Source organism: Gymnoscopelus braueri, assembly GCF_963280865.1.
Source record: "Gymnoscopelus braueri genome assembly, chromosome: 2".
Lineage (NCBI taxonomy): Eukaryota > Metazoa > Chordata > Actinopteri > Myctophiformes > Myctophidae > Gymnoscopelus > Gymnoscopelus braueri.
In genome coordinates this window covers 27255530-27282810 of record NC_137604.1, presented here as the reverse complement: position 1 = coordinate 27282810, position 27281 = coordinate 27255530, and the positions used below count along the sequence as shown (strand labels likewise).

The window sequence follows — 27281 nt, the reverse complement described above, 5'->3', positions numbered from 1 at the left end:
AAGCGACTTACAATAAGTGTATTCAACATAGGTAGGGAACGAAAACTACTAATCACCAGAAGTCTTTAGTGCATTATCTGCAAAAACAAGCAACCAAGAGTATACCTAGCGCTAAGGTAAAAGTGCAATATATCAGCTACCTATTTCCTTAAACAGATGAGACAAAATAGCTAAATCAAATGAGCATGAGCTAAAACAAATAAGTGAATCGACTAAACAAGATCCAATAAACAATCCAATAATCCAATAAACAATACAGCAATAGAAAACAAGCGTTCGTACAACTAGTTAACAACAAGTAGGTCAGGCAGAGAGGAAGGGTAGTGTTTCCTGAAGAGGTGAGTTTTCAGCCTGCGGCGAAATATGGGCAGTGACTCTGCTGTCCTAACATCAGTGGGAAGTTCATTCCACCACTGTGGGGCCAGAACAGAAAAGAGTCGTGACCGTGTGGATCGGCCAGAAGGACCCTTGAGTGACGAGGCAATCAGTCGCCCCGAGGTGGCAGACCGAAGTGGTCGGGCAGGGGTGTAGGCATCGACCATAGCCCGGAGGTAGGAAGGAGCTGTTCCTTTCACTGCCCTATAGGCTAGCACCAGGGTTTTGAACTGGATGCGAGCCGCTACGGGGAGCCAGTGTAGAGAGCGGAGAAGGATGGTTGTGTGGGAGAACTTGGGGCGGTTGAACACCAGACGAGCCGCAGCTTTCTGAACAAGCTCCAGGGGTTTGATGGCAGATGCCGGAGCACCAGCAAGGAGGGAGTTGCAGTAGTCCAGGCGGGAGATGACGAGAGCCTGGATGAGCACCTGGGCTGCCTTCTCCGTGAGGAAGGGGCGAATCCTCCTGATGTTGTAGAGCAGGAATCTGCAGGACCTCGTCACTGATGCGATGTTTGCCGAGAACGTCAGTTGATCGTCCAGGGTCACACCCAGATTCTTCGCAGTCCGAGTTGAGGTCACCACAGCATTATCAATGGTGATGGCCATGTCTCGGTGCGGACAGCCCTTCCCCGGGAGGAACATCAGCTCGGTCTTGTCCAGGTTGAGCTTCAGGTGGTTTGTCGACATCCACTCCGAGATGTCAGCCAGACAAGCAGCAATGCGTGTCTCCACCTGGGTATCAGAGGGGGGGAATGAGAGGATTAGCTGGGTGTCATCGGCATAGCAGTGGTAGGAAAAGCCATGGGAGTGGATGACAGCACCCAGAGATGTAGTGTAGAGAGAGAAAAGAAGAGGACCCAGAACCGAGCCTTGGGGAACCCCAGTTGTGAGCCTGTGTGGTTCTGACACAGACCCTCTCAGCATCACCTGGTAGGAGCGACCCGTCAGGTAGGATGCAAACAGGGAGAGTGCCCTACTCTCCTAGAGTGGTAGAGTGCCCTACCCAGGCCCATGAAATTGATAGGCAGTCTACAGTAGCCAATTAGAATGAAATCTGCTAAAACTGACTCATACACTAATACAGAACCATATATAGGCTAAATATTGTCTCTGACTCTCTGTCGGTTGGGAAAACTGTTCCTTTTATTTTAAAACAATTTCAAATGGTGAAAAAAGCCAATCTACAAGCTATAATTATTAAAAATTAAGAAATACTATATTTTAAATAGTGAAAAATACAGAAAATAGGGGAAATACATAAAATCTCTAATCTGTGATTCTAATGTGATTAATGTGACCCCTACAGTCAGTGAAGTCCAGGGCTGAATGTGACAAATATTGAGACAAATAGGCTATAACCCAATACATAATTTTATTAAATAAATTGGTTATATTTTACAGATAGTTACACTATTCTTGTACTATATTAAAATTAAATCATCCTTAACCTTCAGGTTAATTCATTATTTCCGTGGACTTAAAAATCGTTTTTTTTATGGCCTTTTTGATTGGCCTTTTACAGGCCCTACCAGCCTGTAGGGGGAGGTAGAGAGTAACATATTATGATACCAGCCTGTAGGGGTAGGTAGAGAGTCACATTATAATACCAGCCTGTAGGGGGAGGTAGAGAGTCACATTATAATACCAGCCTGTAGGGGGAGGTAAAGAGTCACATTATAATACCAGCCTGTAGGGGGAGGTAGAGAGTAACCTATTATAATACCAGCCTGTAGGGGGAGGTAGAGAGTAACATATTATATTACCAGCCTGTAGGGGGAGGTAGAGAGTAATATATTATAATACCAGCCTGTAGGGAGAGGTAGAGAGTAACATATCATAATACCAGCCTGTAGGGGGAGGTAGAGAGTAACATATTATAATAGCAGCCTGTAGGGGGAGGTAGAGAGTAACATATTATAATACCAGTCTGTAGGGGGAGGTAGAGAGTAACCTATTATAATACCAGCCTGTAGGGGGAGGTAGAGAGTAACATATTATATTACCACCCTGTAGGGGGAGGTAGAGAGTAATATATTATAATACCAGCCTGTAGGGAGAGGTAGAGAGTAACATATCATAATACCAGCCTGTAGGGGGAGGTAGAGAGTAACATATTATAATACCAGCCTGTAGGGGGAGGTAGAGAGTAACATATTATAATAGCAGCCTGTAGGGGGAGGTAGAGAGTAACATATTATAATAGCAGCCTGTAGGGGGAGGTAGAGAGTAACATATTATAATACCAGCCTGTAGGGGAGGTATTATATCGGTGCCGCGCTATGAGCTTGTAGATCTGCTATTTTTGAATACCCAAAAATCTTAAAATGACACAGATGCATTCCCGGTCTTAATGGATTAATAGAAGTTTTACCATCCGCTGGCCTGCACTCCCATTAGCCAATTTCAATATAGGAAGACATTGTTGCGACATTTATTTGGGTCTTAAATTACATTTGTTGAGGTCTTAAAAGGTCTTAAAAAGTCTTTAATTTGACTTTCAAAATGGTGCAAGAACCCTGAAAGGGAACTGACAGATACAGAGATCCGGTTGTCCAGAGCCACAGATCAGACTCCCATGCCCATATATGGTCCTGTGCATATATGGGACCAACCGACTTCAAACTCGGTGCACGCATCTGCAAGGACTCGAGGGAGTGCAGTGCAACGGGCAACGGGCACTCAGACAAAGCCCCCGACACTATGACTCAGATATTGGTCGGATCGGTGGTGTGACCTAGGTGCACCGGGATAGATATATTTGCTGTGTCCAAGGCTAGAGATGTATTCATTTGTTTCAAGGTTTCCTTATTGTTACGTCTTTTGTGCAGTTACAGAACAGTACTGAATACATTTTGTTCTGGTTCCTCATACATGTATAGTAACAAAATGTTCCTCATACATAGTAACAAAAGGTATGATGATAGTAAACATACTGTACAACATCAATGGGAAAAAAAGGAAACGATGAAGAAAGAACAGTTTGACCGTTGTCCTTGTGCTTAAGGAGATTGAAGGCACTGTGTGCAAGGTTCTTACTGGGTTATAAACCTCAATTGTAAACATCTGTGTGCATATAAAAGCTGTAAAGTGACATGAGTCAGTGTGTCCTTGGTAGTGTTTAACACAGAGGCTGCCTCTGTCATATATATATATATGTACTGTAAAATATATATTACTTATGTAAACTACTTACGTGAAGTCAAGGCCTTGCCTAATATCTCTATGAAACAGTTATTTATTTTGAGTTTGTCTTAGTCTTCTTTTAAACACTTTGCATCAATTATCACAACAATTGAACATAAAAAAACGGTCAACTGCCGATATGGTTTTCGATTCAATTATGTAGTTTAATGTAAGTTTGTGCATGTTGCTTTGGGGGTTGTGTACAATAGACCGTTCGCTAAGCTCCGCCCATCTACCGCTCCACCAAGACAAAGTTTGAATCATTGAATAATCGTGATATTGACTTGAAGTCATATCGCCCAGCTCTAGTTGAATCCCATGTCCTTGTAACTTGAAGATGTGTGCCAGTTTGTCTCAAACATGGGGTTTTGCACCCTAGTATGAAAAGACAAAGGACAATGGAGGGAGGGATATAAAGGACTGTAATTGCATCATCATTCTAGTGAAACCAAAGTAGACCAGAAAGCTATATGAAGACAAATCCTTGGACAGTGAAGACTGTGGCATGTTGTCAACATTAGGACAAACATATCCTCATTGTGTTATAATAGCCTCATACATTGCAATATGTGTGTGCGACCCTCCCAGCTCCATGTCAGTAAGATTCTGCACGTAATTCTGAACTTTTTGACATTTACATTTTCCGTGTATTCTATAAAGTGTGATTTTTTTTTGTTGTTGTTGAATGTGTCAGTTATGTTTATCTCCAGTAAATCAAAGTTTAGAGGTTAGGTTCTTGAGAGGTAGTATGCTTTTTAATGTAATTTACATTATGGCTACACAGTTGACAGTCAGTTGTACTCTGAAACGTACATTCATGTAGGATGAGATGTGCAGCACAGTCTACTGTACGTATATCTGAAAGGTGGCAAACCATACCAAAGCAGAGACTTAATACCTGTGTGTGCGTGTGACAGTCTGCATGAGATGGAAAGAGGGAGAAAAAAGAGAAACCCATACATGATATAACTTATGCTATATTAAAATTGGCTCATAGGAGGGTGGGAGGGTGGGCGGACCACGTCATCACGCGGATGTCACTATGACTCGGCCATAAGGAATTCCTAAAGCAGCTATGACCAAATATGGAGTGTGTTGGCTGACCTCAATGTGTCGTCATGAAATCAGGTCCAAACAATCAGGGATCTCCATATATGGGCATAAAAAGACACAGCATGACAGATACAGAGATCTCCATATATATTGGCATTAGGGCTGAACGATTTTGGGAAAAAATCTAATTGCGATTTTTCTGACTGAAATTGCGATTGCGATTTGATTGCGATTTTTTAATAATAAAATATAAAAAAAATCTTTAAAAGTCAAGCTTCAGTTTAGTATTCACTGTGTACGTTTAAAAAGTAATTGGAAGTAATGGAACATTACCAAATGGCATACCATTTATTTACTGTTCTAGATTCTAATAAATAAGGATGAGAACTAAAAGATATGAATTGCTTCATTGCTTCCAACATGTATCTTCCAAGTACTTTTTTTCCCATGTATATATTTAAACATTTAGCTGGAATAGAAATAGCTTATTTTTGTAAACAACCCAACATTGAACTTGTTAAGTCATTAACTTATGGCTCAAGAAGAGAAGCTTTTTCTGAAATGAAGTTCAATAAATAAAAATTAAATTAAACAAATATTACCTACAACAAATTACCTTTTTGTGTAAACAATTCACAGCAGTGAAATAAGTAGGTATTTCACTTATGGCTAAAGAAGCATATTTACTGATATCCAGTATTTAGCTTATGTAGATTAACATTCAACTAAAATGTAACACTTTTTTGTCTCACAAGGCAAAGTCCTCTCCTACTGTACATTGTATTACTACTACTCCTTGGAAGTGAAAAACTCAGAATACATAAGGTGGAAAGTAACTAAGTACATTTACTTAAGTACTGTATTTGTACTTTACTTGAGTATTTCTAATTTCCAATACTTTAACTTCTACTCCACTACATCTCAGAGGCAAATATTGTACTTTTACTCCACTACAATTATTTGAAAACTTTAGTGACTAGTTACTTTTCAGATATAAATTATAATATTGTAAAACCTACATTAACCACTTTGGCCCTATTTTATACCTAGGTTATTTGAAAATAGCAGATCTACAAGCTTACAACGCGCCGTGATGCAACGCGTTGTGAGCTTGTAGATCTGCTATTTTCAAACATTAGTACTTTTACTTTTGGTACTTTAAGTACATTTTGATACCAATACTTTTGTACTTTTATTCAAGTACATTTTGCATTTTTACTTGTAAAAGAGTACTTCTACATTGCAGTATTGATACTTTTACTTAAGTGCAACATTTGAGTACTTTTTCCACCACTGTACATAACAGAAGTGACAAAGATACAGTTCATAGTCGCTTCTTTTGGGCTTGTTTTCATAGACAGGGTTGCTTATTTCTCTCACAAAACCTGGCAACACTGACCAGGAAGTGCTTTCCATCGTATTGTTTACATTGCATCCAACAGTAATAGTTTAATAATGATGGGAAAAATATAAGTTACACTTACAGAAACAAACATAGATAGGAGCAACACTACTACTACACTACTTGTGTCGCACCGAAAATAATGTTTTATCGCTACGCGCGGCATCAGGGATTTGCGCAACACGGCCGTTCGACAAACTTTAAATACTCGTAGCCGACGGAGACCTAACTCTATGAGAGGGACAGAGCGAGAGAGAGAGAGGGGGGGGGGGGGGGGCTCGCTGCCCTCTCGCTCCCTGTAGAGAGAGGCAGGCAGCCACTCTGGAGAGAAGGAGACAAGTCCCGCGGGTGCTCTGGGATTAATATGAATATTAAAATGATTTATTATGATAAAATAAAAAATAAAAAAATCGCGGCCTTTGCGATTAGCTAATCGCGTGGTTTCAAATCGCGATTTCGGTTTGAAAACGATTAATCGTTCAGCCTTAATTGGCATATACTGATGACATCAGGGATCGGTCAGACGTATGTGTGATGCGGCCCGAACCTCTAGTTTGATTACATTCAGTAGAATTTCCAGACCTCACCGATTCATTTTCAAATCCAGCATGCTTAACCTGCATCTGTACATGACTTGTCTGTGATGTCAGTATAATAGTTTTTGTGCATTCATTGGCGAATTGTGGCACTCTAACCCAAAGGGGTTAAGACCGACTTAGGACAGCTCAGACTGATATGAATGTGCACAAACATTAAGGCTCTTGTGATTTGGCACATTGATAAATGTATATTTTGCCGTTCATTTAACATTGGCCTGTGCAGGCGTATTTGCAAGTCTGCAATTGGATAGTACGGTACATCCCATAAGCTGGAGAAACCAGAGTGTTGTGATTAATTGATTAGTAATATAAACCCAAAGCTGGACAAAAAGGCACGTGTCCAGCACAGGCACAGATTCTAAGTTTATTAGCACTGTTAGAGATTCCTTTGGTTGCAATAACTTCCCCAGAATGAGTGATCTAATATTATAACTAAGTATATTACAGTTGACTTTGATCCAATGTCATCCCCATTACAGACAACATTAATCCTGTTTGCCTTCTGAAGGCGTCTCCCTGTTTTGCCAAGTTGCAATTTGGTCTCTGTCATCCATTCACTGACAGGTTCTAATTCCATACTCAATGTCTCCTCAATCTTTGACACATTTTCACCTGATACAAGTAATGCTGAATCATCTGCATACAGTAAAAGTTTTCATTCGAGCTACCAATTGTGCTGGAAGTGAACTTTTAATCGTCGATCCAACTTGCGTGAATTTGATCACGGCAACTCAAAATGTGACTCTGTGTACTGTGTATGGCCCCTGCATGTCTGTATGCACTCCCAACAACATCTCGGTATGCTGAGGATGTCCTGAGGGATCTCCTCCCAGACCTGGATCAGGGCATCAGTGAGTTCCTGGACAATCTGTGGTGGTACTTGGCGTCATCAGATGTGCCGATACATAACGTCCGATACAGAGGGGTTCAGTCAATGGCATCAATGTCTCTGTCATCCAGGAACTGTCTGCACACTTTGGCCACAAGAGGCCAAGCATTTTACTGCATCAGGAGGAACCCAGGGCCCACTGCACTAGAGTAAGGTCTGACAGTTGCTCTGAGCATGTCTTCCCAGTACCTAACAGCAGAGTACCGTTGGCTGTGTCAAAGAGGTCTGTGAAACCCTCCCAAGGATAGCCTATGCCTTCATGTGGTCATACTGGATGATGGTACAGGCAGCATAATGTTCACCACTGCATCTCCAGACTATTTCATGTATGTCAAATGTGCTCAGTGTGAACCTGCTCTCATCTCTGAAGAGAACAGGGTGCCATTGGTGGACCTGTCAATTCTGGTGTTCTCTGATGAATGACAATGGAGCTGCACTGTGCTGGGCTGTGAGCACAGGTCCCACTAGAGGACCGTGGGCACTTATGCCACCTCATTGAGTGTCTATCTGACTGAATTGGTCAGAATCATCATGCACCAGTAGCCTGCTGGAGGTCATTTTGTAGAGGTCTGGCAGTGCTTCCCCTGGTCCTCCTCAAACAAAGAAGCAGATACTAGGGATGCACGATATTGGTTTTTTGAAACCGATACCGATATCGATAACTTCCTGCTTCTCAAGACCGATACCGATAACACAAATATATATATATATATATATATATATATATATATATATATATATATATATATATATATATATATATAAATAAAAATCAACTGTATATGAATCTGTAGTATTAGCACACCTTATGGTAAGAAATACTAGTAGTGGGCAAAGGTGGATTTAACATAGCTTTGAACAATAGAATACATTTAATCATAGAAACTTTTAATTATTATTTTGTTTTGTATTATTTATGAATGTAGAATTTCTTTTTACTATTTATTGTGTAGCAATAAAAGACTAAAACACTGGCTTACAGTTGAATTATTGGCAACTAAAGAAATAGGAATTCAAGAAATAATGAAGACAAATACAGACAATGCCTATGAACATTGGCTTGCAGTTATTGCACACACAAAATGCAATAATAATATGCTTGTCATTGAGAAAGGAAAATAAAGTTGTCTTTTTGAGGAGAAGTAACCTTATAAGTCACTTTAAGTTTAGCATGAGGGAGAGGGTCTACCCTCTTCAGGGAATTACTTGATATCTCTAGGGTACAGAAAACATTCAATTGGCTATTAAACATACACAAGACACAGACGACAGACAACCGGTTACTTACAGTTGCCATTAATTAGTGCTTTTGATTGCCTGTGGTCAAATCAGGGTCAAATGCACAGTCTCAACGAGCCATCGTTGACCTGCTAATGTTACACAGCTGATTGGCAACATGCCTTAAACGCATCCACCACATCACTCTGATCTCCAAGCAAGTTGGAGAACACTCTAAAATTTTACTTTAGCTGGTCAATTTAAGATGACAACAGCATGTATGATGATCAGTTATTATTCCAGACAGTGGTCTATCCAAGACGTAACACGTTTGAGACCAGGTCTCAACCAGCTCTCCTCTCTCTCTCTCTCTCTCTCTCTCTCTCTCTCTCTGTGTAGCGTCGCTGTGTGTGTGTGTGGGGGAGGGGAGGGGCTGTGTTGCTGCTGCTGCTGATACAACGTGTGAGAGATAATCCAGTCACAACGGTGTCTAACCGAGTTATACTTCTCCAGTACAACGGTGTCTAACCGAGAGTTCTACTTCTCCACACAACGGTGTCTAACCGAGAGAGTCCATGCAGATCACAGCTGACAAATATTATATATTATCGGAGCTATTATCGGAGATAATTAGTGTTATCGGTTTTATCGGGACGTCATAATTCCTGATATCGGACCGATAATTATCGGGCCGATATTTATCGTGCACCACTACCAGATACCAGTCATCCAGTCCTGCTGAAGGGTTGAGCCCTGTCCAGCTCTCCTTGTGTAACGGTTGGTCTTCTGGTATCCCCCCATGCTATTGAGACTGTGCTAGGAGAAACGGCAAACCATCTTGCATTACTTCTAACCGCATGTATCATGGATGTGCCATCCTGGATTGAGCTACCCACAGGTACTGCCTCATGCTACCAGTAGTGACAAGGACACTAGCAGAATGCAACTTGATAAGAATCAGTCAGGAAGTATCAAGAGAGAACAATTGTCTGTGGCCACCACCACATGCGTGTGACACTGCATGAGCGGGGAAGGGAGAGAAAAAAGATCAACCCATACAACACTATATAAATGATTTGATGTTAAATTCAGTAGAATTTCCTGATTAACTCAACAAAAAAATATATTTTCAAATCCAGCATGCTTATTCTGCATCTGTACATGCATGTGATGTCAAGGTGGTGCTGTAGACTATTAGTTTTGGTTTTTTCATTGGCAAATGTTGGCACTCAAACCCCTGTCAAAGGGGCTAAGACCTAGCCTGGGATCCAGACTGATTGGGGGGGGGGGGGGGGCAACCTGTGTTGTCCAATGTAAAACTCGAGTCACTTCCTGACTTCTACGTAATTGTAATACAAGACTACAAGTCAAATACGACCCTGGCCAGACTGAGTAGCGAAGTGAGAAAAAGACGAACTTAGCGAATCAGTCTGGATTCCAGGCTAGCGAAGACCGACTTAAGACTGCTCAGACTAGGGCTGAGTATTGCCTAAACCTCACGATCGATACCTATCACGATACAGAGGACACGATATCGATATATATCGCGATGCACGTTGATTTTGAATAATGACTGTGTGTCCTACTAAAGTTACTTTTGCAGAGTCCTAGACCACCGATTACTGATGTTTTGACCAATATATTGTCAGAAAATGGGAAATGAGGAAATAAATACAAATAAATAATAGTTTAGTTTTGATGGATGAATGCGCGTCACACACAGCATTTCCTGCCATATCGATATGGTAGCCTCTGTATCGATATGATTATTGGCAAGGAATACAATACTATTATTGCCGTATCGATTGATTGAACCCACCCCTAGCTCAGACTGAATTGAATGTGCGCAAACACTAAGGCCCTGTTGATTTGGCACATTTGATTAATGTATATTTTCATTATTTTGTGAATTCATTTAACATTTAACCCATTCTCTTTTTGGGGGTTGTTTTGCTTTTGCCTCTTCATTGGACCTGTCACTTTCATTTGCACCAAAGCAGGTGAAATGGATTGACAATTACTTGTGCTTCCTACTTAAGACAATGATAACATTTTAAGGATATCATTGTCTTATCTGATTTGGTGTTATACAGTATCAGTATAATTTAGTTTCTGTACACAATTCAACTTGATATTTGTCAGTTGATCGAAGCTCCAGTTGCAGCTTAAAAAGTCAATAAAGAATAAGTGTTGACTATTTTTAAAGGGTAGACTATTTCTTCCACCTGACCCCAAAGAAAATTGCCCTACCGTTTTCATCATTATGGTAAATGTATTTTGACCTATCAAAAGATGGCAACAGTACACAGGCATAAGGGGCAGCGGCACTGTTTGATCACGCACCATGTATTATAAAGTAGAAATTTGTGCTTCAAACCAGATTTACTCAGAGCGGGTTGAACAGTTCCTTCACTGACTGTTAATTATTCTGCACTACCAAAGCTAGTCAGGGAGAAGATGCTGCAGTCAAAACCATTCATAAACATGCATATTGTTGCAGGTATTGTTGCAGGCACTCAGAAATAGTGCTACAACTATTAACTATTTTTTCAGCGATTATTCTATTGATTTCTTCTTTGATTAATTGAATATAATCAAGATGCATGTTGTTAATGTTTTATATGAACAAATAGATTGAATAGATTTGAATAGACCTTTTTATAATCGAATAAATGTATTCATATGATTAACAACTTAATTACTATTTTATACTTAGTTGTACAATGGTGTGACAAAAATAGCAAATCTCTGATCTAGAAGCTCACATATCACATCTCCATGCGTTGTGAACTTCTAAATCAGCTATTTTAGCTAGTGCTACTGTATTAAAAATATCAGAGAGAAGCAATGTGAAATGTGTGCATTCCGTAAATGGTCAGTCGTACACGTACAGTTCATCAGCTAGTCTTGAGTTCTGGTTGCATGAACTGTCATTGCTTATTTATGTATGCCCTTATTTATTCATTTTGTAAAACAGCCTTGAATAATGTGATCTTGGTTTGCAGATGTGATTGAAACAATAGGGTCAGTTCGCATGTGCAGAAAGATTAAATCCCACAGAACTCTAAGTTTGTACAGAAGCGCTGTAATGAGAACACACACACACACACACACACACCGTTAACCACAAGGCCCACAGACATGTCTCTGTGCAAGTCGCCTTCATCGGTTGGAGTATGGCTGTTTTCAGTTGAGAGTGACTGAGCCTGTGTGTGTGGAGGAGTGAGTTACAGCACTCTACTGCCTGTCGGGAGCAGTGTGCCCATCCCCCACTCCACTGAATGACTGTTGAGGAAGCTCCACTGAGCCTGGCAGCACCCCCCCCCCTCCCCCCAACACACACACAGCTAGACGACTGAGCTGTATTGTTGGGTCCTAGTGCCTGTGATAAGATTTGTGTGTGTCTGTGAACTTGTTTGAGTGCAGATTTCCTGTTTACCATTGCACAGCTCAGTGTTTTAGAGGTTAAAGATTAATTGTTAAAGGGAGACTTGGAAGAGTTTAGTTTTATTTAACCCTTATTGAGACAGTTCTCAGTCAATGGTTATGAGTGCACAGTGCAGTGCTGCAACAGGTATCTTTTATAATCGATGATATCGATTAGTTCGAATAACTTCTTGTATTGCACCCTGAGGAAGGCCTACAGTATGTGCTGCAGCAGTGCCAGCCAAGTTAATGAAAGCTTTTAAACTCATTTTTTTTGTTTAGCTAGATTTTCTTATTTTAGCTTTCAACAAGCTACACTTTGATAGGATTCTGTTTAGTTTTTCTGCCATACCCAACGCCCCTTTTAACCTGACAGTGTGTGTCTAATGGTCGCTTTTTCACTGTTGTTGTTTTTCATGTCAGAAATGTACAACTATCTTTACCTTGTCAAGCAATGTGTTATCATGATCAATCAATGTGAAACATGCAGTAATAGGATGCTGTCACGCTGTTCACCAATGAGAAGGTGAATGCCATTAGTTCTGCATTCTAACATCAATCAACTAAAGCCCCGTTTTCACAGAGCGAAAGTGCAGGAAGTTTAGTGGAAAATTTGAAATTCGTCTCATGTGAAAACGCTCTTGTGTGGCGGAAGTTTTGGCGGTCGAAATTTTACGGCAAGCTACCTAGTAATTATTTCGAAATGTACTGGGAGAATAACATTTTCCCTGTAGTGAAAACGCTAGAAATCAAAGTACTGGAAGTCGCTGGGCATTTGCATTTTGCAAGCTTGATGATGCAGGAAGGCAGGTCCCCCCGGTCTCCAGCACTCGATTCTTAACTTTTGCTGTCAAGTCTGGATATTAAAACTTGTGCCAGTTGTGTTTATATCAGTGTGTTTGCTCGCGTCTCGCTGCACGACGCGCATTGCGAGTTACAGTTACAGGGGAGGGCGGCCCGGGCGGGTTTATCCCGCAGCGGCGCGATTTATTATTTAGTCAGAATATTTAAAAGACTTCACTTCATCTCCTGTGATCTTCGCTTAGTCCTGAAAAGAATATCCTATGGAAGACAGGGCGCAGTCACGTTAGGGTTAATATTAACCCGACACTGCACGTGTTGCAGCCAAATGTATACTTTGTCGTACAACGGGGTTGTGCGCCGAACATAGCAGATCTACAAGCTCACAATATGGCGATGTACTACTCGAGCTAACGACTAGGGAGCTTTTCTCACATTATTTTGCTTTTCTAGCTCGAATATTTTGGCAATCTGCGATTATAATTTTTTTGTGCTGTCGATAGGAATAGTTTGACATATCCCACTTTATGCTAGAAACAGATCTGCCAACTCCACTCCACCTGTTAATCCCTGCATCCCTATGATAATGAATGATTGAGAGAGAGAAAAAAAGAATGAGAAAACTGCTTGCTTATCCTGTTTTTTCAATGGATTAAAGTTACAATCTCGCATGCTTACAGTCACCTCTCGCGTGAGCATAGCTGCCAATGAGGGCATGTGAAAACTCCCCCATTGCCATTCCAGCAAGTTATGCAAATTATTTGCTGGTAAAATTCTGGCACTGTAGTGAAAATGTGGCTTAAAGCACATACATTCTCCCCCTCATCCCTCTTTCTCTCCATTCATCTCCATCAGATGGTGGTGAAGACCTACATGGACATGGACCAGGACTCTGAGGAGGAGAAGCAGCAGTATCTAGGCCTGGCACTGCACTTGGCCTCAGAGTTCTTCCTCAGGAACCCTAACAAGGATGTGCGCTTACTGGTGGCCTGCTGCCTGGCAGACATCTTCAGGATCTATGCCCCAGAGGCACCCTACACTTCCCATGACAAACTCAAGGTATGGAAGTACAGTTGTGACAAACATTGAAATCCTCTGTACCCCTCTGGCGAGGGGAATTTACCAGCTCAACTAGTGATTTCCATCATAAATAACCACCAGCACAATATCCCCTATCCTTCATATGAATGATAATGGGACTGGGGTAGAGAATAAAAGAAATTGGGCCTATTTTAGAAATAAATAACGTTTAACTACAGCCTTTTTGTTATTATCGCGAATGCACTGTCCGTGACTAATAGCCTACATGTATTATGTTTTGATGGGCTACCATGCTTCCAATATGGTTATGTTTGTGATAATATATTACAGCTTGTTGTGTGTTAATCAAAGGCTGCAAGGGGGAAGAGAAATTATGTGTTGTTGCTGCCTGTATTTTTAAAAAGCCAAAATCTACTTATCTTAGAATAAAAGGCAAGTAATTCATCAGGGTTTAATCATGAATTGTGTATGTTTTGTGAGCGTGTGGGCCATGGTGCATAAGGACGCCTATTTTATTTATTTATTTCTCCGCCACAGAGGGGGTGCTCCACACCCCCTGGTCAAAACAACTTCCCGTGGCTATGTACATAGATGTTCTGTCCCGCTCTTTATTACCAAACCAACATCTCCGTTGTTGAAAGGTGCAGTTCCTAGCTGTGCTAAGCGCTAAAATAATTTCACCCCTACCTATGATGCTTTTATAAGTATACATACAGTACATGTGCGAGTGCATGAATATGCAGTTCATTAAGATTTAAGGGTTTTGGAGATTTGAGAACATGTTCACCCTGCAGTGTAGGGGAACATCAAACTGGGTCAATGGGGCATGTAATTAATTGCTGGATCCCAACACTCACACACCATAGTAAGGCTTCTCCTTTGGTAGAATGGAAATCAAAAGTTTGCGCTCTGCAGATTCTTTTTAATCATTAGTACTTCACAGTAGAATGTTTTTCTTTTCCTTCTCATTCACATCCATCGTTTATTAACTACACACCTTTCTTCCTTGTTAATTGCCTCCAGGACATCTTTCTGTTCATCACCAGACAGCTAAAGGGACTGGAAGACACCAAGAGCCCTCAGTTTAACAGATACTTCTACCTGCTGGAGGTGAGGCACTGAATAGGGGCTAGAGTTACAGGGAAGGAGGTGTGATTGTAAGATAAGGAATTGTTACTGAGCTCTCCTGTCGATGAGACACTTCTCTCCATTTGAGGTATGTGAGGTACAGTAGATGAGGAGGGGAAAAGGAGAAGAAGGTAGGTGGGTGGGTTCAGGGTTGTAAAGGAATGGAGAAGAGCACCTTTATTTAATGTTATAGGAGGATGAGTGACAGCTGACGAGTATAAATTGTTCTTGTTTGTTGCTGTAGAACCTAGCATGGGTGAAGTCCTACAACATCTGCTTTGAGCTGGAGGACTGCAACGAGATCTTCATCCAGCTCTTCAAAACTCTATTCTCTGTCATAAGGCAAGACCCTCAACACTTCCCACTGTCTGATTTGAATGTACCCTTTCCTACAGCCCCTTCATTTGAGCTTAAATTCAGTAGCAATTACGATATTTGCCCAAATGTTAACTCTACCTACCTACCCTTTCTGAACACCTTTTTATATAAAGAAAATAACTTCTAAAAATGTATTTTTCTTTTAATGAATTCCTTATTAAAATTCCACCGCTATTTCTAATAAATTGAACCATTTCTTAGGGCATTAAAAAGACTGGGTCAGTTTCAGTTTCGTTTTTTTATGCAAACCGACTGTGCTGACATTTATTAGAGATTGTTATTGAGATGTTCTGGCGTTGTGCACACAAAGTACCTGTCAGACTTCCAGGGTGCTGGTTATTACCATAATTGTTAACCAGTGTCAGCAATGCATGTGATGCGCATCTTAACATTGCTCCACTCCGTCTCCACTCCGAAAATGCAAAGCACCAGAAAGAAGCTGGATATATGTTCCCCTTGAGTGTGCTAGGAAAAAAAGTATGATCAAGATCAGAATCAGAATAAGACAGGATAAGACAGGATTGAAATGATGGTGGAGACTGTGGTGAGAGAACTGAATTGAATGAAATGAACAGACAACCCCAGATTGGGCTGTTTACTACTACCCAATCTGTTTGCTCAAAATATAGACACACATCTGGTGCACTGATAAACTATTAAAAACAAGAGTGCTGTAAATCTGATATCTTTCTCTCTCACTCTTCCATTTCCCTCCACAGTAATAGCCACAACCAGAAGGTTCAGATGCACATGATGGACCTGATGAGTTCCATCATTATGGAGGGAGACGGAGTCACACAGGAGCTCCTGGATACCATCCTCATCAACCTTATACCTGCACACAAGGTGGTATAGTATACATACACAGTTGTATATTTACACCATTGTTCCTAATTTAGAAGCTAAACGCATGCAGCCAGCCAGTGATACTAATTGCTACATTTTCTACATTTTTCAGAATCTGAACAAACAGGCCTACGACTTGGCCAAAACTCTGCTGAAGAGGACAGTCCAGACCATTGAGGCATGCATTGCCAATGTGAGTACCAGCTCCTGTCCTACTCTTCCCTTCATTCTTTATCTCACTTCGGTGTGCCCACACTTAGTGCCCTCATTTGTTTTATTTATTGTCAATAGTTCTCTCAATTCGTTTTTCAAGCCTTCCTGTCAGTTTACTCACTCTCCTGCTGCACAATTCTTGCTAAATTGCGGTTCATAAGCAAATAAGTAAACAACGTGAATGCAGCGTGACGTTAATGGAATCATCGTCATTTAGAAATGAGATCGCATAGATGTATGAATTGTGATTTCTTTTTTTATGATTAATTGTGCTACCCGACTAACATTCTGTTGTGCCTCAGTTCTTCAACCAGGTGCTGGTGATGGGCAAGTCATCAGTCAGCGACCTTTCAGAGCACGTCTTCGACTTGATCCAGGAGCTGTTTGCTATCGACCCCCTCCTTCTCACCTCTGTCATGCCTCAGCTAGAGTTCAAACTCAAGGTTGAAGACACACACTATTACCCCTATTAAAACCGTTTATCCCTTGTAAAGAATTCATTTATTTTCAAATAGGCTAAGCATGCTGTCACTTAGGCTTGGGCGATTATACCTTCCTGACATTTCACCAGGTACATGGTATATGTATTTGTTTAAAAAAAATGTTTTAAACAAAACAAAAAAGCCGTGCTGCTGGTGATAGAAGTCATTGTAGCATGTATGGCATTGTCTAGACTACAAGGCTGTGTCTAATATGCAATTAGCCTACTTGGACAAGTCTTGGTGGGTTTAAATACTATGGCCCATAGATTAATGAATAGATAGGAAATAAGCGTCCTTCTTTCATAGATTCAGCATACCTTGCTGGAAGAGCCAATGACACTTGTTGCAGAGGAGCATACCAACACATCAGTGGGCTGAACGGAAAGGATGTGCGGGTGGTGGAGACAGACTTGCAAATGAATAAATTCATGTAATACCTTGGGGACCGCCCAAGCCTTCTGACACTAGTATAATATTGAAATAAGTCACATGCATTTAGCTTTCCTCAGCAGTAAGGATCGTAATGATACCATTATGTTTCAGAGTAATGATGGCGAGGAGCGTCTAGCTGTGGTACGGTTACTAGCTAAATTGTTTGGGGCCAAAGACTCTGAGTTGGCCACACAGAACAGACCTCTGTGGCAGTGCTTCCTAGGACGGTAAGACACACACACACACACACACACACATACACACACACAGGCCTAGTTGTGAGCCAGTCTCAAGCATAATCTTCTTTTGGATCTACACTCTTTTAGATCGGTTATTGTCTGTGCGTGACATGATGTGCAACCAAGTACCCACAGCTGTTTTTAATTACCCAGTCGTTCACTTGTGTGAACTCTTTATTGTTTGTGAACTGAATTGTGTTTGTCCTTCCACACCAGGTTTAATGACATCCATGTCCCAGTCAGGCTGGAGTGTGTCAAGTTTGCCAGCCACTGCCTCATGAACCACCCAGACCTGGCCAAAGACCTCACAGGTGTGTGTGTGTGATTGTGTGTGTTCATGCGTTTATCTTTATCTGGCCTCATTTTTAGCTGTTCTACATCCCTGTCATATGATGTACATCACTACCAAAAACCCAACCCCTCTCTCTGCTTCAATCTATCAGAATTCCTGAAGGTGCGTTCCCATGACCCAGAAGAGGCTATCCGCCATGATGTCATTGTCACCATCATCAACGCTGGGAAGAAGGACCTCAACTTGGTTAATGACCAACTGCTGGGCTTTGTGCGGGAGAGGACCTTGGACAAAAGGGTGAGATGTGTAATCGGCTGGATTTAAACCCTGATCTCCTGCATGCCATGGGAAAACAAACATCTACCACTTAGACAAGTGAAATAGTAAGGATATTAGGCTTACGGTCTTCAGGTGGCTACTCTGCTACATTCACCCATCCACCCCTGCAAAACCCGAACATGTGTGTCAGGCAGGCAATGTGTCTGTGTTGCACCCTCTATGTGTTTTCCCCCTGTTTATTGTTTTACACTTAGTATTTTTAGTATATGTTTGTTTACTGAGTGTACAGCACTTTGGTTCAACGCTGTTGTTTTAACACATCCACCGCCAAGGGCTAATCTCATAATGTACTCACCAGTGCCAAGGTTTTATTGTTGTTTTTTGTTTTTTTCAGGTCGCCATAGGCCCCGTTAAAATCCTTTAGATTGCCCGATCCAATGTTTGTAAACAACGGGCACATGTCCTGGTGTCTACTCGTCGAGACCGCGTGTCAAACGGAGCCGCCATGTTTGAGTTCTGATCGTTTAAGTTAACATGGGAAATGCGAGGATGAAAAACTACATGTCCTGTACAGCTTTTACAGGGGTTTATGTGTACGACTTAGAATGGAGACAGACGGGAAACAAAAAACGTGATCGCACTTCCGGTCCGATCGGGTGGTGTTACACTGAAAATGGTCCCCCTAGAAAATTAAAAAAAAAAAAAAATTCGAAAAAAAGGAAAAAGCACCACAGCCCGTAGGCTACGGGATTGGCGCTTAACCGTTGGATTTAACGGCCCGTAGAACTACGGGCCCGGCGGTAAATGTGTTAATTGTGCTCTATAAATAAAGTGGATTGGTTTGTCCTGACTCTTGCACAGGAAACCAAACATGTACCACTTAGACAAGGGAGATGGTAGGCTTCCAGTCTTGCTGGCAGCTTGCTGGCAAGCTACACTGCTGCACATACACTCACCATATCATGTATTATTCATATACCTAAACACACAATGTGAATGTACATATGTAGCAGTGTATACTGTACATGTATGTATAGCCTTATTTTTAATAAGCATAATTTTATTCTAGTACAGGCTGAATATGAATAACAATGGGCTTGGGGAGTAGATTCCCATCCCTAAATCCCTGATTATAATTCACACATATTTAAATACACATATTTTACATGGAGTCTTATTCTAGTCAGTATGATGTTAAAGTGATTGATAACACTGTGGAAAGAGGGGACATGACCAGGGGCGGACTGGGACCAAAATTCAGCCCTGGCATATTGGTCCGGCGCGTTTCACTGTTTTAACCCAGCAACCCTATGTAAATTACGCCACAGCTGAAAAGCATCCCAGCCCAAACATTAACCTAACTAATAATTGGGCCTCGCGACCCGGAAATGACTGTAATAATCCTAAAACGGGAGCAAAAATATATATATTCTTTTGGGGTTTGGCATACCGGGCATAATGGCCAGTCCGCCCCTGGACATGACAGCATGGAACCTCACCTTAATATCACAAGAAATGTAAATGATTTGTCTCTCTAAACCCACCCTCTTCTCTCTCTTGCCTTCCATTTCTCTCCTCCTCACCTCCCTCCTTCCTGTAGTGGCGCGTGCGTAAGGAGGCCATGATGGGCCTGGCCCAGCTTTTTAAGAAATACTGCCTGCACCACGAGGCAGGCAAGGAGCAAGCCCAGAAGATCAGCTGGATCAAAGACAAGCTGCTACACATCTACTACCAGAACAGCATTGACGACAAGTGAGCACACATAACGTAGATGAAGACTCCGACCTGCATTACATAGCTAATGCACATAGTGACTCTTAGAATCAATTTCATATATTGAACAATGTCCTGGCCAGGAACTATGAAAGACGGATAGGAATATTTGTGTAATACAACTGCTTAGCTTAGTGATGAAAAGACAGACGTCTAGCATCAAATGCTTACTAATGTTTCCTGCCTTAGTTTTATCCCTGCTAGCGGTGGCAATGTCTGTCCGTACATCCAACCATTTGATCTCAAGATGACTTTAAAACTACTAGCTAGATTGTCATGGAATTTGCTGTGCACCTGAACTCTCCCAGGAGAGTGAACCCTACTTGGCTGACCACATGGCCTTTACTACAGTGCCAAAACATCCACTTTTCCACCTATCTTCCATGCAAGATATCTCAAAATGGACTAGGCAGAATGCCATGAAACCTGGAACAGCACAAGATCTAGGGGCTGCTAGTGGGACGTATAGACTTTAATTTCAATGTTGTTAACCACTTCAATTGCTCTTTTTTATCTATCTTTTGTCTATCTCTCAGGTTATTGGTTGAGAAGATCTTTGCCCAGTACATGGTACCTCACAGTCTGGACACAGAGGAGAAGATGAAGTGTCTCTACTACCTGTATGCCTGTCTGGACACAAACGCTGTCAAGTAAGTGCACCTGCACACTCATGCACCCACACAAACTTAGGCATCGTAGAACCCTGTAGAGGAACACTGACCCTCATGTTTGCACACTGTCATATTGGGTTACACATTTGCTTAACAAGAACGGTGACGCAAACCAAGTCAGTGAAGTTTCTCCTTTTTGTAATCTCTCACTTTACCTCTTTCCTTTGTCTCTTTGTCTATTTTTCTACACTTTGTTGCGCTCTCTCCTCTCAGGGCTCTAAATGAGATGTGGAAATGTCAGAACATGCTTAGAGGTCTGGTCAGGGAGCTGCTGGACCTCCACAAGCTGCCAGTGGTTAGTCTCACAAACACACGCACAGGACATACTTGACCTGATTTTTGTTTGCAAGACATACAGTATCTCTATAATCTTATCTCTCTCCCCTGGCAGTCTGAGGCCAACAATACATCCATGTTTGGGAAGCTGATGACCATTGCCAGTGAGTTGAATATGTGCATGTACACTGCCACCATAACATTTGATATTTTTCAAGCATTTATACTGTGTACGATTGTCTGTCTACACTTGTTCTATTCTTTATATCAAATACCATTTCCTTTATCAGGCAGGAAGGAAGCAGTGCTTCTCTTGCTGCCCATCACACATTTAACCTTAACCTGTTTCTTTCCAGAGAACCTGCCAGATGCAGGAAAGGCCCAAGACTTCATGAAGAAGTTTAACCAGGTGCTGGGTGAGGATGAGAAACTCAGAGTCCAGCTAGATATGCTCATCAGCCCTGTATGCTCCTGCAAACAGGCTGAGATCTGTGTGGTGAGAGAACACACGTGCATCAATACATCACACCTCTTTTCCTCAAACACATTTGAACTGTAAACACATAATTACACCTCTGGTATAATAAATCTGCTGCTGAACCAATCAAACAAATCTATGGGAAAATTAATGAGAAACGGGTATGACACTTTATGGAAACTCTGGACTACATTTGTGCACACAGCCTATTGTATTACACCATTGGTTACTTCTTCACATAGGCTTATATATAGTTGTATTTTTTATTATTATTTTAATACTAGTGAAAATGGCAGACCTACTACATCGTCTATTTTCACTACTTTTGTTCGACACTCTTGTATGGCATTCATTTACGAAAACACATAAATATGAAATATGTAGATACTGCCTGGCAACGATATGTTACTTTAGATAGACATACTGTTTGCTTGACTACAAATGTTAAGAATGTTAGATAGATACCATGTAGTTTACGCAGATGCTAGCTTTGATGGTTACCTAGTCATTACCTGGTCATTTGTTGACTATTTTTTTGTAAACTGAGAACAGCAGAAAGGATTTGTTGCATTTTGACCAATGACTAATCAATTAGACTAACTCAACGACTTTGAAAAAAGGGGTAATTTTTAGGTTTAGGGCAGGGCGAAGCAATGAATATAGCAACATAGATGTGAGTGTGCCCACATGGACACACACACACACACACACACACACACACACACACACACACACAGTGTGTTTATATGTATAGTTTGTGTGTGTGTGTGTACACGCATGCATACACTCTCACAATCTGAGGCGTAGTGATTGAAGTGTGTTTACTGCTGTCTGTGCACAGAGGGAGATCACCCGTAAGCTGACGTTCCCCAAACAGCCCACCAACCCCTTCCTAGAGATGGTGAAATTCCTGCTGGAACGCATCGCCCCCGTCCACATCGACTCTGAGGCCATCAGGTCAGTAATGCTCTGAACACAGCAGGTCTTCATCCTTAGTTTTACTCTCAAAACTGGACATTTTATTTCTACATGATAAATGATAAATAATGATAAATAATACTCACAGGGTAATGAAATAGTTTTGATTTAGAAACAGAACCCAGTGCGATTTACCTCACTCTGACAACAATGTTGTCACAGTAAGATACACCAGTATCTCTGTGATGGAAAGCCTTGTGCTCTCCCCCATGTCCCTGTGTGATTGTGTAACAACACATTAACAACAGCATGCAGGCATTTCTCATTCAGTGAGACACCTACTGGTGGCAGGGTGCAACTACAGGTCTCAGACCAAATGCCAGTTTAACCCTTTCTGCTCAGTGGAAAAACACCACAAGGGGGAAACATCTGCTCTGGATTGACTGATAGTGTTGAAGCTGTTCAGCCTGACACATTTTGTTGTTTGATGAAAACACTGACATTGTCTAAGACATCTGCGTTCGTGCTAAAACGCCTTTACCCGTCACTGAAATTGGTTTTGCTAATGAACCTAAAAGGGGAATGAGTGATGTTTTTGTGTTAAAATAAGTGTTCAATAGCTCTGTATTCCCATACGAAAATTTCCTTTAGGGTGTTTATTCAGTAAAAGGGTTCTCCCCGTCTGTCCAGCTCTTTGGTAAACAGAAGATACATTTTTAGGTCGGGATCCAATCAGGGAGAGAGAACTCGTACAGGAGGCAAGATAAACAAGTGAAACTGGAAGTAATTAACTAAATAAATGAGCAGACAAAATGGGGACAATGATAAATAGGCTCTCTCTCCTGATTGGATAAAATATTTGACTGAAAATGCATATTCTCTTTACTAAATAGACGGGGAGACCCCTGTTACTGAACAAGCACTCTATAGCAGTGATTACTTTTGGAAAATACGGTAGAGCTTTAGTAAACCTTTTTGTTTAAACCAAAAAATATCACTTTTTTTTAATTGTTCAATTCTTTGGTCGTTTGTGATGTTCTCTCTCAGTGCTCTGGTGAAACTGCTCAACAAGTCTATCGAAGGCACAGCTGATGATGACGAGGAGGGAGTCACCCCTGATACAGCCATCCGTGCCGGCCTGGAACTACTCAAGGTTAGAGAGTGAGGCAATGCAATGGAGCTGGACAGAGCATAGAAAAGAGATGGGAGTAATCAAGGCATTGCTGCTTCTGTTAATGCATTATTTTAAAAATAGGAACATTCTTTGATTCACTGGTAGAGGGCTCTGGAGAGCATGAACTTGTAATTACCTGAGTTATATTTGGCTGCGCACAGGTTTCGCACACCAAAAATAGTTGATCTACGAGATCATAACGTGTCGCAACACTATGCGTTGCAAGCTTGTAGATCAGCTATTTTCGGTCTGTGGTATGAAAAGCAGCACCTGTCCACAAATGAATGGAAGAAATTAGGTGTGTTGAAAAAAATATATGCAATCAATTTTGAATTTGGGAAGCCAAACAGATTGGCTTCCCATTGATGATTTTAAACGTTTAGACTAGAGTAACACAAATAGATTAATATCACATTGAGGTGTTCATTTAAATTGAAAAAGCCTTGCACGGACGTCTGGCGTAGCGGTCCAGGCACCTAGGCTGCTAATGCGTGTTGACCTTTGCTGCGTGTCACTCCCCATCTCTCCCCCCATTTCCTGTCGGTCTACTGTATGCTATCAATAAAGGCAGAAAAAGCCCCAAAAATATCATTTTTTTTAGCCTGTTATGCTGAAAGAACGGTAGTCAAGTAATTGTTGGACTGAATCCATAGAACCCCTAGATTCTAGGTCCTAGAAGGATGAACGATGTAAACCCCATACTGAGCTCTTTCTCTGCCTCACTCCTCCAGGTTCTGTCGTTCACACACCCCACAGCGTTCCACTCAGCAGAGACATACGAGTCTCTCCTCCAGTGTCTAAAGATGGAGGACGACAAGGTGGCAGAAGCAGCTATCCAGATCTTCAGAAACACGGGCCAGAAGATCGAAACAGAACTGGCACTGATTAAATCGTAAGAGACGGACGGATAAATGGAGGGTGGAAAGGAGGAACTATAATGCACTTTCGTTGCAGTTGATGTTGCACTGGACACATTTTGTTTTGGCAGAAATTGGATCAGGTCATTGGACCTCTGTACAGCCCAAGTTTGGATTAACCACTTAAACCCTATATATTTTGTTGACCCGGGTCCCCCAAGGATCTATAATTGGACCCCTGCTTTTTTCCCCTCTACGCCAAATGTCGTCATGTGGTTAAAATACTTTTCAACACGGTCTCCATTGATCTTCCTGTCTTGTCCTCCTCTATGTGCTCACCAGGACACTCATTCCCGTACTGCATCAGAAAGCCAAGCGGGGCACCCCCCACCAGGCCAAGCAGGCCGTGCACTGCATACACGCCATCTTCAACAACAAGGAAGTGCAACTGGCACAGATCTTTGAGGTAGGTCACTTCCTCTCCTTTTGACTTGCCTGCATTTGCACTTGAAATAGATGATCCTCTAGTTAGTTATGTTCCATTCTACTAATTTTTCATCTGTTCTCCCATTTCTCTCCCACAGCCTCTGTCTCGTAGTTTGAACGCAGATGTCCCAGAGCAGCTGATAACTCCTCTGGTGTCGCTGGGCCACATATCCATGCTAGCCCCAGATCAGTTTGCCTCACCCATGAAGTCCATTGTGGCCAATTTCATTGTCAAGGACTTGCTCATGAATGACAGAGTATGTGGAACAAACGGTGTAGTCACATAGACACTGATGTATTCCCCATTATACTACCCCATTTTAAAGGTTGATTATATATTTGTTCAGCATTTCTCATTTCTAAGACATAACATAGCCATGATTCTTCTTAACCACTAATATTTTATACTTTATAAAATTTTCAAAAATATCAAAAATAACAGATCTACAAGCTCACAAGATTATTTTTTTGTTGTGTGAACATTTTCACCTGCAAATGCCCAAAATTGGGACATCAGTTTGATTTGATAAAATGTAAACACATTTTGCACTGTTGGACATTATATGATATGTTCTGTCATTTGGTCCAGGATTCCTTACTGTCGAACTCCATGTACAGAAGGGAGATGACTGATAAAAATAGCCGTACGGTTTCTAGTTGTATTTACTTGTACATGTAATAATAAGTAAGTCTTGCCAAGCCATGTGGCCCACATGTAATAATGTTGACGATTAACTATCAATCATTGGACCCACTGGAACCCCCCAAGGACCCCTGGGTGGTCTCCGGGCCTCATGTTGAGGCCCAGAGACCCCTGGAGTCATATATATATATATATATATATATCAGCAAAGTGTTCATACTGTGTAATCTAATCTGTCCCGTACCTTATGTTTTGTCAAGTCAATGGGGAACAAGAATGGGAAGTTGTGGACATCCGATGAGGAGGTCTCACCTGAGGTTCTAGCTAAGGTAAGACCCTTTATAAGGATGCTGTATCCGAACATGGATCAAGAATAATCCTGTGTTGATGACATGATTGTGGCTTGAATCTTTGTTGTAAAAACACAAACTCATGTGTGAAAGATTGTGCTGTCAGTTTATAAATTTTAATATATTTGAATGGTATATATTATATATGATTATATAACATAATTAATAGTTATACAATAATAAACACCCGCGAGCACGCATTCCAATGCTATAATAACAGGCTAAACTAAATGGTGAAACCAACTATATTGTTTAAGGGTTATGGCTTTAATAAAAAAGTTCAATTTAAGAGAGTAATATTAGGCTCTCCATCCACCGTCCCAGGGCTGTTGATAGCCACGGGTCGACGTTGTAGTTGACAGCATAAACAATGTTACATAGATTCTTTAGCTGTTGTCATCATTATGAAATTTTCTTAAACTTAACTTTCAAGCGAAGCTTATGGGGGGAAAGGGAGGAGGGGTCTTGCCTACTGCGCGGAACCAATGTGGTCTGTCTCTGTCTCAGCGTGACCAGACAACTCACACAGGCGAGCGGCCGTGCACACACAACACAGATGCATTGCTTGCCAATGTGCTGTGCGAGTATGCACTCAAACTTTATCGTTGATCATGCATGACTACTTGATGAAAGCATTTGTTTTCACATCGTTAGGTCAGGAATGAGTCATCATTAGATTAAAAAATAAATAAATTAAATGGCAATTTCAACATTCAAATATTTAAAAAGATGCCTATTTAAATAATATTTGACTCCGGAAATTCATTCCGACAGCCCTAGTGAAAGATGTCATTCAGGCAGTGTTTTGTTTTGTTAACAGCTGTTCCTCCTCTCCTTCCTCTTCCTCCAGGTGCAGGCCATCAAGCTGCTGGTACGCTGGTTACTAGGGATGAAGAACAACCAGTCCAAGTCGGCTAACTCCACCCTGCGATTGCTTTCGGCCATGCTGGTCAGTGAGGGAGACCTCACGGAGCAGAAGAAGATTAGGTAATTCTGGGGTTAAATGAATGTGTTACATTTCTGCACTCACTGAGTTAGGAATGTGTTGCATTCGTGCACTCACTGGGTTAAATACCCACTATGGATTTTACTGTATAATATGGATTGCAGGAGGTTAAATGTTGTTATTTAGGAGAACGGGTGTGAGATGGTTTTGAGAAATGATTAGTCTCTCTCCTTCTTCCTTACAGTAAGTCAGACATGTCTCGTCTGAGGCTGGCTGCAGGTGGCGCTATCATGAAGCTGGCCCAGGAGCCCGTCTACCACGAAATCATCACACCTGAACAGTTCCAGCTTTGTGGCCTGGTCATCAATGTCAGTACTCACTCCCTCTCTGTCTGTCTGTCTGTCTGTGTGTGTGTGTGTGTGTGTGTGCGT

General features: G+C 41.5%; 1 protein-coding gene across 2 annotated transcripts in view; it reads left to right on the top strand.

Annotated features, from left to right (window-relative positions):
- pds5a (PDS5 cohesin associated factor A) overlaps positions 1-27281 on the top strand; it is a 41140-nt gene that overhangs the window by 7432 nt on the left and 6427 nt on the right. For both annotated transcript variants that reach the window (XM_080444869.1, XM_080444870.1), the window contains exons 3-24: positions 13804-14007; positions 15013-15099; positions 15362-15459; positions 16215-16341; positions 16454-16534; positions 16857-16997; positions 17580-17695; positions 17924-18018; positions 18151-18296; positions 19879-20030; positions 20588-20701; positions 20936-21017; positions 21114-21162; positions 21355-21494; positions 22318-22433; positions 23442-23547; positions 24300-24460; positions 24768-24891; positions 25010-25168; positions 25815-25883; positions 26755-26891; positions 27095-27218. In XM_080444869.1, coding sequence (XP_080300995.1) covers positions 13804-14007; positions 15013-15099; positions 15362-15459; positions 16215-16341; positions 16454-16534; positions 16857-16997; positions 17580-17695; positions 17924-18018; positions 18151-18296; positions 19879-20030; positions 20588-20701; positions 20936-21017; positions 21114-21162; positions 21355-21494; positions 22318-22433; positions 23442-23547; positions 24300-24460; positions 24768-24891; positions 25010-25168; positions 25815-25883; positions 26755-26891; positions 27095-27218 — 2628 coding nt within the window. The remainder of the gene's footprint in view (positions 1-13803; positions 14008-15012; positions 15100-15361; positions 15460-16214; positions 16342-16453; positions 16535-16856; positions 16998-17579; positions 17696-17923; positions 18019-18150; positions 18297-19878; positions 20031-20587; positions 20702-20935; positions 21018-21113; positions 21163-21354; positions 21495-22317; positions 22434-23441; positions 23548-24299; positions 24461-24767; positions 24892-25009; positions 25169-25814; positions 25884-26754; positions 26892-27094; positions 27219-27281) is intronic.